Here is a 13,016-nt window from a genome sequence, read left to right on the forward strand (position 1 = left end):
TGCATATGTTCAGCAGGACTGAGTGGCGCTGCTGAGCTCTGCCCGTCTATTTGATCATTCATCCATGGTTGTTGTACCACTACGCTTCATGAACTGATGTCACCGTTAGCATAGCTGCTACCAGCGTCACCAAAGCAGCAGCAGAAGAAAACACGGTTGTAATCATGCTTTGGTTTGAGGGCTCGATTCCTGATGCCATTAACACGGCTAAACAGCGGACTTTGGTGTTTGTCGTCGTCATTACAGGTAATGTGTGTGTGTGTGTCGATTAACCTGCTTGCTAACGTTAGCATCTACATGTAAGAATTAATGGGCTCCCGGCTAACTCCCGGTTCAGCTGCCCCCCACTTAGCTATAAACCAGTTAGCATAATCATCTATCCTTCGCAGAGGAAAGACGTGTCACCTAAAGCAAGTTTACGGCCTATGTAACATAATCTGGCGTCTTTTATACCACCGTCACATTCATTTAACTGCTAGGAGCACTTGCTAATGTCAGAGCAGCTAACCCCAGTTAGTCAGCTTATGTCTGTGGGTCTGTCCCTGACAGTCGGGATACAGTTACTTCACATTAATATTGACATGTTAGCCAGAGAAGCTAAGCTGCCGCTGTTTGTTTTTGGTGGGTCACTGTTGCGTCAGAGTGTTGCTTGTTTGTTAGCTCTGTTGCTGTGAACGGTGAGCTGTCACTACACTGTCACTCCACTGTCACCGTCTCTCTCTCTGCAGGAGAAGATGAACAGTCGGCACAGCTGATGTCCAGCTGGGAAGATGAGTCTGTGTCAGAGGCGGCACTCAACTGCTGTGTGGCCATCAAACTCGATGCCAAGAGGTATTTTTCATGACATCTGTGTTTACTCTGCTCAACTTCAGCTGCAGGTCAAATCGACGTGAAGTCATTTCCAGCTCTCTCCCAACTTGGGTTGGCTATTGTTTTGGCTTTTAACAACACTATTAACGGTGCTGGAGCTTAAATGGTGTTTGAACCTGTATATATTTTTTGAGCATGACGCAATATTAAATGTGCTGTAAGTAAATGCACAAAGCCATGATATGAACATGTTGAACTGAAACGATGTCCAGACAGGATTTTCTCAATATATATTTTTCACATGCGGGCAGCAAAATCTAAATGTCTTGGTTTGGTGTTTTGATCTGTTGCTTCACCCACTGCCAACCACCCAATACACATGCACACTAAAAACCCTAAAAAACACCTTACTACCTCTCTCAAGTATCATAGAGTAAAGAAAGTATGGCTAATTGTTGAGCAGTTTCACTTGACAAATGCATCTGTCACATGGGTTGAGGAGGAGTGACAGCTGTTCCTGATCACTTATTCTTATGTACAGGTGCTGGTAGTGATATGCTAATAACTCAGAATTTCAGAGCATTACATCTATCCACCTTATTCCTGGAGGCACTTCCACATTATTGATTATGGGTGAGACGTCTAGTGCAGAAGGGACACTAAGAATGCCTTTTAAATAGGATTTTGTCCACCCCCTTAAAAAAATAAGTGACCTTCTTGCTGTTTAAATGCTGATACACATAAGAGCCTTTCACATTCTTTATAGAGTTACTGTCTGTAGTGACAGTTTAATTCTTTACATTCCTTATTATTTGGGTAATACAGACACTGTATTGCACTGTTCTAATGAGACATTTATACAGGTTAAAGAAGTCTCATAGGGCTACAGTTACATTAAAATATTTAATTCCTTTTTGAGGTGTAACGGGTTAATGTTCCCACATGTTAAATTACCATGGAAATCTGCTTCAGCAACACGACGCGCCAAAAGTCGGCCCTATAATTCATGCAAGACATCATGGGCCAGGGCCAGAGGAATAATATGGATAACTACATAACAAGTTTGAGTAGTATTACAGTAGCAGTTCGATCATATTTAAAAAAAGCAGTACTGTTAACTCTTATCACTGGGCAACAGCAACTTTATATGATGCAAAGAAATTTAGAAAAAGTAGAAAGTAAAAAAACAATAACTACTTTGATGAAGGAGAGACTGCCTTGGACCTGTCCTTCCACATCTGTTGAGAGGAGCTCAGCACAGTCAGCCACAATGTAAGCATTTTAATAACCTGCAGGATGAAAGTTCAACAGTAATCTATTTACTGCAGCTTTAATTTCACATTTATAAAATCAAATCACAAAGAAGTCGACTACTATTATTATTCATTGAATAATGTGTCTCATTCACAGCAAATACAGCTGCTTGCATCTATTTCAATAACACAACTATTTAATCTCATGTGTGTTTCATATAATACCTTACTGACTTGACATGTTAATGCATATTATGTTTGATTTTTCTCTTTCTTTTCCACAGTGAGGCCTGTGTGCAGTTCTCTCAGTTCTGTATCTTTTTTATTGTGTCTGTTTATTTTGAACTTAAACTAATGTATAAAGAAAATAAGTGAGTTATCTCAAAGGGAGCTATTTATTGTATTGATGCATTGACTAGACCAATAGATGTGTACATCGCAAACTACTTTTTGATAGCCAGAGTGTTTGTATGTTAATTTAGAGAATGAACCAGGAGGTTATGCTGTAGGTTGTGACAGGATAAATGCAAAAACATGGTGCATTAAAGAAAAACTGCTTTTTATTATTATTAAAAAAAGTCAGTATTTCATCACTGCCTGGGAGATTGTTCCTCAACCTTTCCCGTGTGAAGATCCAGTGGTGTGCGTACCCTCCAGTTTCTTTATTGGAGAAAATGGAATTCCCCTGGAGGTCATCGCCGGCAGTGTGTCTGCTCAAGACCTGATGAAGAGAATCCACAGAGTGAAGCAGGTATGGTTACAGGGAACGGATTCTATGCATGTTATAACTTCCCTCATTATTTGAGCAACAGTTTTACTAGGGATGGCATCACACCACTTTTTTGCGTCCAATACCGACATCACAAACTCGAGTATCTATCTACCAATACAGATCATTCTCAAGTTTATTTATTGAGTCTACTTTTAAACTATGAAGCTGTTAACAACACATTTGTGCTAGCCATTTCATTTTTAGACGGTGCATAGTGAAGCATTGACAATATCGGACCGATACAGATACAGACTATTGTATTAATTTCCAAATTCCTGAAAAAAAAAAATAATTCCAATCAGCCTCATTTGAACTTTCTGTTTAATTCAATAGTGAATAAAGGCCAACAAGCCTCTGGTGGCCTCTGTTGGTCATATTAGCAAGTGCAAGTGTGGAAGCACAAACGTACAGTCACACAGAGCCACTAAAAAAAAACAATACTTCACTGCCACTCTGTGGGAAGCCCTCTGCAGTTTGGCGCAGGGCAAAACGTGTATATCGGTTATCAGCCAAGTACTCCCAATATATCAAACATCGGCAAAATGTCCAATATCATCCTGAATGACATCAGCATGTTTGAAACTTTGAAGGTTCAGACACTGTGTTGCGAGCACGGCCACTATCGTGCAGTTGAAAGCAGAAAGCCGCTCATTCTGCATGGTGTTTTCTTGCTGGTAAATCTTCTTCTTCCGTGTTATCCAATAGATGCACACTCAGCAGATTAGAGGTGTGACAGTGCTGCCAGAGACAAATACTCTTGTGGAGACCACCCCACCTAACGACGCCGACACACAATTTGCTGTGGCCACTGCTGCAGCAGTGCCCGTTAGGTCAGCAGCAGAAGCCACAGAGCCTGCAGCAGGACCGGCACAAGGTAAGTCAGCCTGTTTCATGCAGTTATCAACAGATGAACTGTAGTACAAGGAAATGAATCCATTGTAGCACTTTATTCTGCATCATTTAATTAGAGAGAGAGACACAGCATTGGTTCAGTCGGGTCTTTTTTTTCACTTTATTCAGTAATCAAAGATGCCCGTGATGAGCAAGTAACTGACTCACTGGTCGTTTTTGTTACTCTACTACTCTACTTACTAAGAAAAGGAAAACACCCACCCTAAAATATGCAAAACTATATCTAGTCTCCCAAAAGCATGTGGGAAAATGTGTTAGGGTGTGACTTTTTGGCCAAATCCAAAAGGCATATTTGGTGCAAAAACAACACTTAGCATTACCAAAAGAACATCATACCCATGGTGAAGCATGGTGGTGGGAATATCATGCTTTGGGGTTGCTTTTCTTCAGCTTTAGCAGCTTTCCTTTGCATCGTGTTGAAAGGGTGTTAAATATTCAGTTAAACCAGTGTTGAACCTTTGTGTTACTCTTGTGTGTAGGACCTTTGTCAAGCCCAGTAGATGATGGCAGCCTCTCAGCCACAGCGAGTGCAGACAATGCTTCTTCAGATAATGCAGAGAGTGACGAGACCCTGGATGCCAAGGTGGAAAGGTAGAGGCAGAAATACATATTGTAGATATCAAATATGCACATTTCTATGTTGTGGTTCTGTAGACGTAATCTCTTTTTAGGTTAAAACAGTAGTTGGAGAAAATCACTTGATAAAACATACCAACTATACTGGTATTAAGTCCTAAACATAAAGAGTTTTCACTGTAATGTATAAGTTCAGGTAGAACTGCAGCTGAACACTACAGTTCAGTCACCACCTGCAGGGTGAGACATTAACTGTGTGACATTAGCTTTACATTAAGATTTACCTTGTAACTTGAGCTTTAATTTTCTTCACCAATGAACTGTCAGAATCTCTTGAACAAAAGCATTAATCAATGATGTTCAACCAATCAGCCCTACGTTCAGTTCAGTGCTCTGACTCGTATAAATTAAAGATAAAGATGATTAAGGTTAAGGATTAATAAAAAAAAAAAGTGAAAGAGTGAGTGAAAGACTCTCATTAACTGTTGTAGTTGCACAAGTTAAATGTGATACTGTATCATTGTTCAATCAGGTTAACCAAGAAACTTGAGGAGAGACGAGAGCAAAAGAAAAAAGGAGAGGAGGAGGTAAGGAGACAGTACTTAGACCATATGTTGTTCACTGTCACCTGTAATGTTACCTGTATACAACACTTATTACAACAATGGTACAAAAACACGTTCTATTAAATTAAATTGAACTGTAAAATCACCTGACATTTCACATTTAAATAGAACATTTTGACATTTTCTTTCACAATATGGATTAATAATAGCAACAGTAATGCAATAATAATAATATGAGTAATTTGTCAACTATGTTCTGCCATGAATATGGATCAGCGCGTGTATCTTCCGTGAGAACGCACCGATTGCCGCAGTAATCTGTTCAATCGTCTATTGTTTTGAGCACCAAAGCTTTGGACAGTTTTGTATCAATGAATTAATAACATAATTGTTTAGCACTCACCTCACCTGGCACAAAGATGAGGGACACCTGTCCACCGTAACAGTTCAAAATGCATTACATGAAATACATTTTTAATGAACTTAATTCACATGTGAATTCAACAGTGACATTTCCCCATGTGAATTAATGCAAACAACTGTTTGCGTGCTGAACTACTTCAGAGAGTTAAAAGTCAAAGTGTTTTTAAAATAGATCCAATCGACATAATTATTGTTAAATTTCCCACCATGATGCATCCAATAAAAATCAGTCTGCAGTCATGGGCGCATAACAACGCTAACAGCAGCGGGTTACTGCTGTGTATTCGTAAGTAAGACGTGAGTTACTATTCCCGCTGTTATTTAAGGGTTTTAACAGTCTTTAACAGACTGGCTGCACACATCACGCCTACACTTCGTCTCCTTTCTCACTCACACAGTAAGCACAAGGCCACACCAGACTCGGCCCTCAACACTATACATGCCTATGTAATGGGTGGATTATTTGTATGACTACGAAAAAAAGTCAAGCAAAAAGTATCAGTTTTATTGAGAGACACTGAAATTGCATAAATAAAAACTGACAATAAGCAAAAGCTGTTCAAAATCACCCTCTTCTTTTAAATTGTCATTGGTCTTGAGTTTGTAAATGGTGGAGATTAAAACCTTCTTACTACTTATTAATTAATTATTATTTTTTTCACTTAAATCCCTGTTGTGACACGTTTGTGCACATTGGCAGTTGAGCCAGAAATCCACGACATTGTACAAGCACGTGTCTACATTTAGAATTAGGGCTGTGCCTTATGTCTCCGCCTTACGTTGTTGAAATGGCAAGCTTAAATCTGGTGTGCTGTTTGTTTCAGGGTGAGATCAAGAGAGAAATAGATAGACGGAAGGTTTGGAAGGACATGCAGGACTTTAAAAAGAAACAGGAAGATGACAAGACCAAGCGACTCATGGACGAAAGGAACAGAGAGAAGGCAGAGGAGAAGGCTGCCAGAGAGAGGGTCAAACTGCAGATCGCCCAGGTAACCCCACTATCTTCTCTCTTTTACATGAGAAATTGCATTGTAATGACAAATTAAAATGGTCCATTCTGGTGCTATTGCTGCTTTCATCTAACTTTAGTTACAATAGAGCTCCGGTAGCTGATGTCATTCAACAAAGATAGTGCCTTCTAATAGCAAACGACACTGTCCACCTCTATAGACAAGACATCAATTGGACAACTTGTCAATTTGCCGGCTTTTTTCATCATAAAAGTGAAGACGATGTGCCAAAACAGTCAGAGACAGGCTAACAGGAGAGCATTTTACCAGATCCCCCAAAGATCCGGAGAGATGGCGGAGGTTAAATCACTGCTCCCATTGCGAATGCTAACGTTATGCGTAGTGCATGTCTGGAATATCGTCCTCTCTGTCTGTTTCCAAACCCATAAAAAGCATGCAGGGTGCATGGTAAGTAAAGGATATATTCAGTCTGTCAACTTTAGCCATATATAAATCATTCTCTTTATGGATTTATAATGCCCATTGCACTCTGACAGGTTGATTCCCATTCATGTTGTACTGCATCTTAGGCTGCCAACATGGCAGTTCATAGAGGCTGTGTCATGTGACGCTCGTGAAGCTCTATAATAGAATCAGAGAATGGTAAACATGGCTTTTACTCATCTAGTTCATGCCCCGCTGTTATTAACTGAAGTAATTATGTATCAAACACTGCTGTTGGAGACACACTGTTGTCTATTTCCCCGGTTTCCCTTAGAAATGTGTTGTTTTACTCGCATTAACGAGAATGAGAGTAAATACATCAGCCTATTTAATTATGGCTGGATCATTAAATAAATAAATAAATAAATAAAACTATGTTGCAAATAACATCTCTGATGCTTGTATTCTGCTTGTACTCTCAACAAGCAAAACTCTTGTATTACTTGACTGATAGATGCCATATAAGACAAGAAAATTCACAAGCTTGACCTCTTGCGCCCCTTTTTCTCTCCTACTCTGCAGGACCGAGCTGACAGAGCTGCTCGATATGCCAGAACCCAAGATGAGGAGAAGGCAGCTACAGAGGCCGCACTAAAGGCCAGAGAGGTAGAGCAGGAGGCCAGGAAGGAGGCACTGGTCAGACAGAGGAGGTAAAAAATAAAATGACGGAGACCAAAGAGTACTCACTGGAGCTGCCAGCACTCTAGGAGAACAATCTTCGGACTAAACTAACTAACTAAAACAATGGGCCTTTTTGTAACAGTAGCCATGTTCAAGCAGGAAATGTGTCACTGATCACATTACTGTTCATGATTCATGAACAACACCACAAAACTACACACCATCAATATTTTATTTATTTATTTATTTATTTAACTTTTTCAAGGACCAGGAAGAAGAGAAATCTCATAAATCCTGCCTTTATCTATCTAAACATAAGTCTTGAAAGCTGAAAGTTAACTCTCCATAATGATCAGTCAAGCTATGAACACGAGTGACAATCATTGAACATAAGTTTATCCAGTAGGTTCCTATTTTCCCCACGCTAACGGTAGCTGAGCGGTAGAGCAAGTTGTCCTTCAACTGTAAAGCGACCACAGAGTGGTCCTATGGTACATATAAGTGAATTATGGAGGTCTATTTACATACATTAACTTGATTTAAAACGCCCGATAAAGGTTTACTACAATTACAGGATTGGTACTCTAGATGTCGTGTTGTGAAATTGTGTTTGTGTTTATATTTAGTACTATCGCGAGGATACAGTTCCGCCTCCCAGATGGCTCGTTTTTCACCAACCAGTTCCCGTCGCAGAGCACACTGCAGGATGCTCAACACTTTGCTGCTCAGGTCTGTGTCACCAGTCTGTTTCCAGTCCACTTTTTAATGTTATCAATTTAGGGTTGTATTTTCCCTGATTTTAAAATGAGAATATTTTGAGATTAAATCACTTGATTCGCACACCTCGATTCACCAGCCCCTTGCTGTTTAGAGAGAGAGAAACAGGAGTGAGGTAGCAGACTGAGGTGTAGCATATGTATTATTATTATTATTATTATTATGATTCATGAAATGGAGGAAATTGAGCTCTAAAAATGTAATCGACTTAGATTTTTATAACAAAAACAATATTTTGAGCTGATTTTGTGAGTAACGGTTAGTGTCTTTATATTCTATAGCGCTCAAGTGCAGTGCATGATAGAAAAGCCTCCAATTGGCTTACAATAAAACATACTAGCACATGATGCTCTGTGCACTATAGTAGGTGTAGCTTACGCTAGTAAAATCCCTTTTTTATTGTTCAATAACCATAACAATAATGTTTTATTGTTAAATTTAACATTAATGAGTTGTTGTGAGATGGCACTGGTGCTGACATTACCTCATACAGCTTTGAGCGGTCTGCACTGAAGGTTCACTTGCTGTAGGTTATGCATGCATGTTGTGAGTTGTTGTAGTTATAGGTAACAACGAAAACCTGGAGCAGATTCTCAGTCAAGTGGAATAGTTTTATGGCGAAGCAATGGAAACAGCGCTGGGTGGATAGACTGACAGTGCACTAATATTTTTCCAATGTAATATTCATGACGCCTGTGGTGTACACCCAGTCAGACGTTCCTCTAGAAAAGCTGCAAATGTTTCCTGTGAAATCCTGCAATTAAGTAGGGAGCATGGCCTGAACATGAGCGTAGCCTCAAAATTCACCCCTAACTTAGATCCGTTGTGTTGAAGACTCACCATTAAATGCTCAAAAGCACATTTGTTAATTACACATTCTAAAATAAAATGTTTTGTATAAAGTTATTCATTTCAGATTTGAGGTGCATGATAAAGTAGTATGCTGTTAAAGTGCATGACAAAAAAAGCCACTCTACATAATTATGTAACACTTGTGCTGATCTTGTCTCAGGAAGTGAGAAACCGCTACAGCAACTTTTCCCTGGCTACCATGTTCCCTCGACGGGAGTTCACCAGTGAAGACATGAGCAAAACTCTGCTGGAGCTGGAACTGGCACCAAGTGCTTCCCTTGTGCTTCTGCCAGTGAGTAGACCAGACTCCTCCCCCTGTGTGTCAGACCTGTAACCTAGATGTGATGTGATATGGTGTGCTATCACATTTACTTCTTACTGCACAGAGATGAGTAACAACAGGGAAAATATAAAGGGGAAGAAATTTGCTGTTGTCACTAAATGCTGAAGCACCCCCTTCACTTTGCCTCTAATGTCAGATTTATTTGGATGCTATTCCTCTCAGCATACAGGTCGGCCTACCAACACAGTGATCCAGTCCTCTGGAGGAGGCATCTGGGGTATTCTGGGCACAATCATCTATCCTCTGCTGGCTGTATGGAGATTCCTCAGCTCCTTCCTGTTTACAACTCCACCTCCTCCTGGACCAGCATCTCAAGGCCCATCTCAGCAGTCGAGCTCATATACCAACCCATCATCGTCCTCGGACAAGACAAAGAGGTGAGGGACACCCACTGGGTCACAGTTTCACTTACTACTACTACTACTACTACTACTAATAATAATAATAATAATAATAATAACAATAATTTGCCCCAGAAATCCATTTAATACCATGTTTTGGTACCTGTAGTTTGTATACCTGTGATGGGAACCCACAAGAGGTTTCCAAACCTAGGAAACGGGCAACACAAGGTTCCTCAGGTTGATCCACTGAGGTTGTGCTGCTGGTGCTTAAGACTTGGTTTCAGTGTAGGGTCTTTGTCTCTGTAGGGTCTGTGGTATCACCAGTGAAAACAGTGTTAAATGCTAGTTTTACTAGTTAAACTTGTTTCCGATACTCATTTATAAAATGAAAGAATCCACATTATAGATGTCAACATCAGGCCCTTTAAAGTATGTAATATTATGAAAAAATGTTCAACATTTTCCCATGAGGGTTACCACCTTTAATGATAAGTAAATCACAAGAGCAGCGATGTTTTAGCATTTACCTCTCCTTCGATGGGATGCACACTGTATCCAGCCCGTTCGGTGGGAATGGCGGCTTTCAGTTCAACTGCATGCATCAGTGAGCAGCCCACAGGCTACAGGCTATGGGTCTAACTTTAGCAACTTTAGCCTGCTGGGAAAAGACGACTGCGGCCAATCATCGCGCTTGCTTCCATCCCGATGTCAAACACAAGTGGAGAGACGCAGAGACACCAAATTGCAAGTGATAACATCGATTTTGTCATGTTTGCGTGACTCCCGGTTGTTAAATTGAGTCTCTAAAGTAACGCTAAACTTTAAAAGCAGAGGCACACGTATGCATTACACAGGTACTTGCACAAAAAGGACTTGGATCATAGTGGGGAGGAGTTGCCCACGTCGTCGACCACACTCTCTCGTCAGAAGACCACCTTGGCCCAGTAGCAAGACAGCGTCAAGAAAGATTTTTATGTAGAAAACCAATATGCTGTTTTGGGAAAACAATGTTATATTCCCACCACTCTCTAGTGCTTGCATTTTGCTGTGGCTTATCTTCATCGTCTTCTGCTTCTTGTGTTTGAAAATAATGTTTGTCTTTTGTCTTTTTTTTCTTACCTTTTAGAGATGCACGATATTGGATTTTTTGTTGTTAATGGGCTGATAATTCATATTTACATTTTTCCCCCTGAATCCAAATGCAGACGTCATTATTAAGTCTTCAGTCTTCCTGTAGTGACATTAACATCAGCATGTGCACACACACACACACACACACACACACAGTGGCGTCATTTTTCATCAGCCCAGTTTGACCAGCAGATTATTGGAACAATATCAGTGCTTTTGAATTGCCGTGTACTGGATAAACTGACAGATTATGTGGTGTCCTTTTCCTCCATGGTTCTCCAAGCACAGTCTGGAGAAGCGTCCCAAAAACTTCAAGAAAGAGGGTAAAATCTGCAGTCTGAGGACTCAGGAGGACAGTGAGGACGACAACAACACCTGGAACGGGAACTCCACCCAGCAGATGTGAAATGTGAATGAATTCAGTCCTGAGCGGTGGATGATTTCTGAAGATCCTTGAGTCTTCTTTTCTCTCTGTCTTATTATGTTCCGGTCGTTTGCTCTGCATCTCGCCTGCATGGGCAGATCAGTCCTAATCCAACAGCATCTCCTCTCTCTCTCTCTCTCTCTCCTAACTCAGATTACAGCAGCATCTTTCGCTTTGGTTTCTGGGTTATTCACACCGTCTTAAACTGTGTTAACTTCAGCTTATAATTGCTAAATGGAGAGTAAAAGATCTGAAGATGTTTTCTGAGTCTAGCTTTACATTTTAACATCCGACTTCTAACAACAGAATGAAGGCATTTATGATTTGGGTGTATAAAGTTCTTACAGCCTACAGCTGCTGGCAGAGGATTGCACAGGATTGTGCAACTACCACTGTGGTCTCACGTACACAACTAAACGACTACTAGTTCTTCTAAATAATAAAGATTAAAGCAGCTCGTTTTTCCAGAAACCCTTTGATTGTCTTTGTTCACCAGATCTCGATCCTCCACACACACTTCACACTGTTAGACCTCTGGTTTATTGAGGTCTAATATTAAATGACTGTTCTCTATGATGATTGGCTGATATATATCTGAATATCATGTTACCTCATACAGTAAACCCATATGACCGCAAGATGAGCTAAATGGAATTAGGTGACGTGTGTGTATTCATAAAGGTTTAGGGCTGCAACAACAAATTACTAAATTTATAAACTGTTGACATTGTTGGCACATTGTTGGCACATTGTTGGCACATTGTTGTTCTACCTATGCAGATATCTAGAGATACAGTGGTGTGCAAAAGTTTGGGCACCCCTGTAAATGTTCATGATTTTCCTTTATAAATCATTGGTTGTTTGGATGAGAAATGTCAGTTAAATATATCAGATAGGAGACAAACACAGTGATAATTGAGAAGTGAAATAAAGTTGATATGATTTACAGAAAGCGTGCAAGAATTATTTAAACAAAATTAGGCATGTATTAGGCATAAATTGGTTTGGTAACCTCAGTGACCCTTGACCTTCATACTCAGGTGAATCCAATCATGAGAAAGAGTATTTAAGGAGGTCAATTGTAAGAGTGTCTCCTCTTTGCATCTTCTCTGAAGAGTGGCAACATGGGAGTCTCAAAACAACTCTCAAATGACCTGAAAACAATGATTGTTCAACATCGTGGTTTAGGGGAAGGATACAGAAAGCTATCTCAGAGATTTAAGCTCTCAGTTTCAACTGTGAGGAACATTGTGAGGAATGTGAAGACCACAGGCACAGTTCTAGTTAAGGCCTGAAGTGGCAGACCAAGAAAAATCTCAGATAAGCAGAGGCGAAGGATGGTGAGAACAGGCACAGTCAACCCACAGACCAGCTCCAAAGACCTGTGCATCGTTCAACTATTCCGTGCACTTTACACAAGGAGATGCTGTATGGAAGAGTAATGCAGAAAAAGCCTTTTCTCTGCACCCGTCACAAACAGAGTCTCTTAAGGTATGCTAAAGCACCATGCTCGGAAACCATCAAACCTGACTGAACTGGAGATGTTCTGTAAAGAAGAATGGTCCAAAATACCTTCAGCCAGAATCCAGACTCTAATTGGAAGCTATAGGAAGCGTTTGTCTCCTATGATATATTTAACTGAAATGTCTTATTCAAACCACCAATGATTTATAAAGGAAAATCATGAAAACGTACAGGGGTGCCCAAACTTTTGCATACCACTGTAATATGCAAATCAAAAACACTTCACACACACAA

At 40.2% G+C, this 13,016-nt stretch overlaps 1 protein-coding gene across 2 annotated transcripts; it reads left to right on the forward strand.

Moving 5' to 3' along the window:
- Positions 1–62: 62 nt before the first annotated feature.
- Positions 63–12,067, forward strand: ubxn4 (UBX domain protein 4). Of its 2 annotated transcripts, none has more exons than XM_083889955.1 (13): positions 63–246; positions 729–831; positions 2,348–2,376; positions 2,696–2,814; positions 3,541–3,709; positions 4,227–4,338; positions 4,856–4,910; positions 6,137–6,301; positions 7,289–7,416; positions 8,014–8,116; positions 9,177–9,308; positions 9,522–9,736; positions 11,118–12,067. In XM_083889955.1, exons 1-13 carry the CDS (start codon positions 165–167, stop codon positions 11,173–11,175), a joined length of 1,470 nt encoding a protein of 489 aa, XP_083746081.1. In that variant the 5' UTR covers positions 63–164; the 3' UTR covers positions 11,176–12,067. The 2 variants fall into 2 exon arrangements, with proteins under 2 accessions (XP_083746081.1, XP_083746080.1); XM_083889954.1 differs by having other exon boundaries at positions 11,123–12,065.
- Positions 12,068–13,016: the final 949 nt, after the last annotated feature.

This window comes from Microchirus variegatus, assembly GCF_963457635.1.
Source record: "Microchirus variegatus genome assembly, chromosome: 5".
Taxonomy (NCBI): domain Eukaryota; kingdom Metazoa; phylum Chordata; class Actinopteri; order Pleuronectiformes; family Soleidae; genus Microchirus; species Microchirus variegatus.

Coding starts and splice junctions, on each gene's coding strand:
- ubxn4 (XM_083889954.1), top strand. CDS start 165: ATGCTTTGGTTTGAGGGCTCGATTCCTGATGCCATTAACACGGCTAAA. Junction 2,377..2,695: donor TGTGCAGTTCTCTCAGTTCT/GTATCTTTTTTA, acceptor TCCCGTGTGAAG/ATCCAGTGGTGTGCGTACCC. Junction 2,815..3,540: donor GAATCCACAGAGTGAAGCAG/GTATGGTTACAG, acceptor GTTATCCAATAG/ATGCACACTCAGCAGATTAG.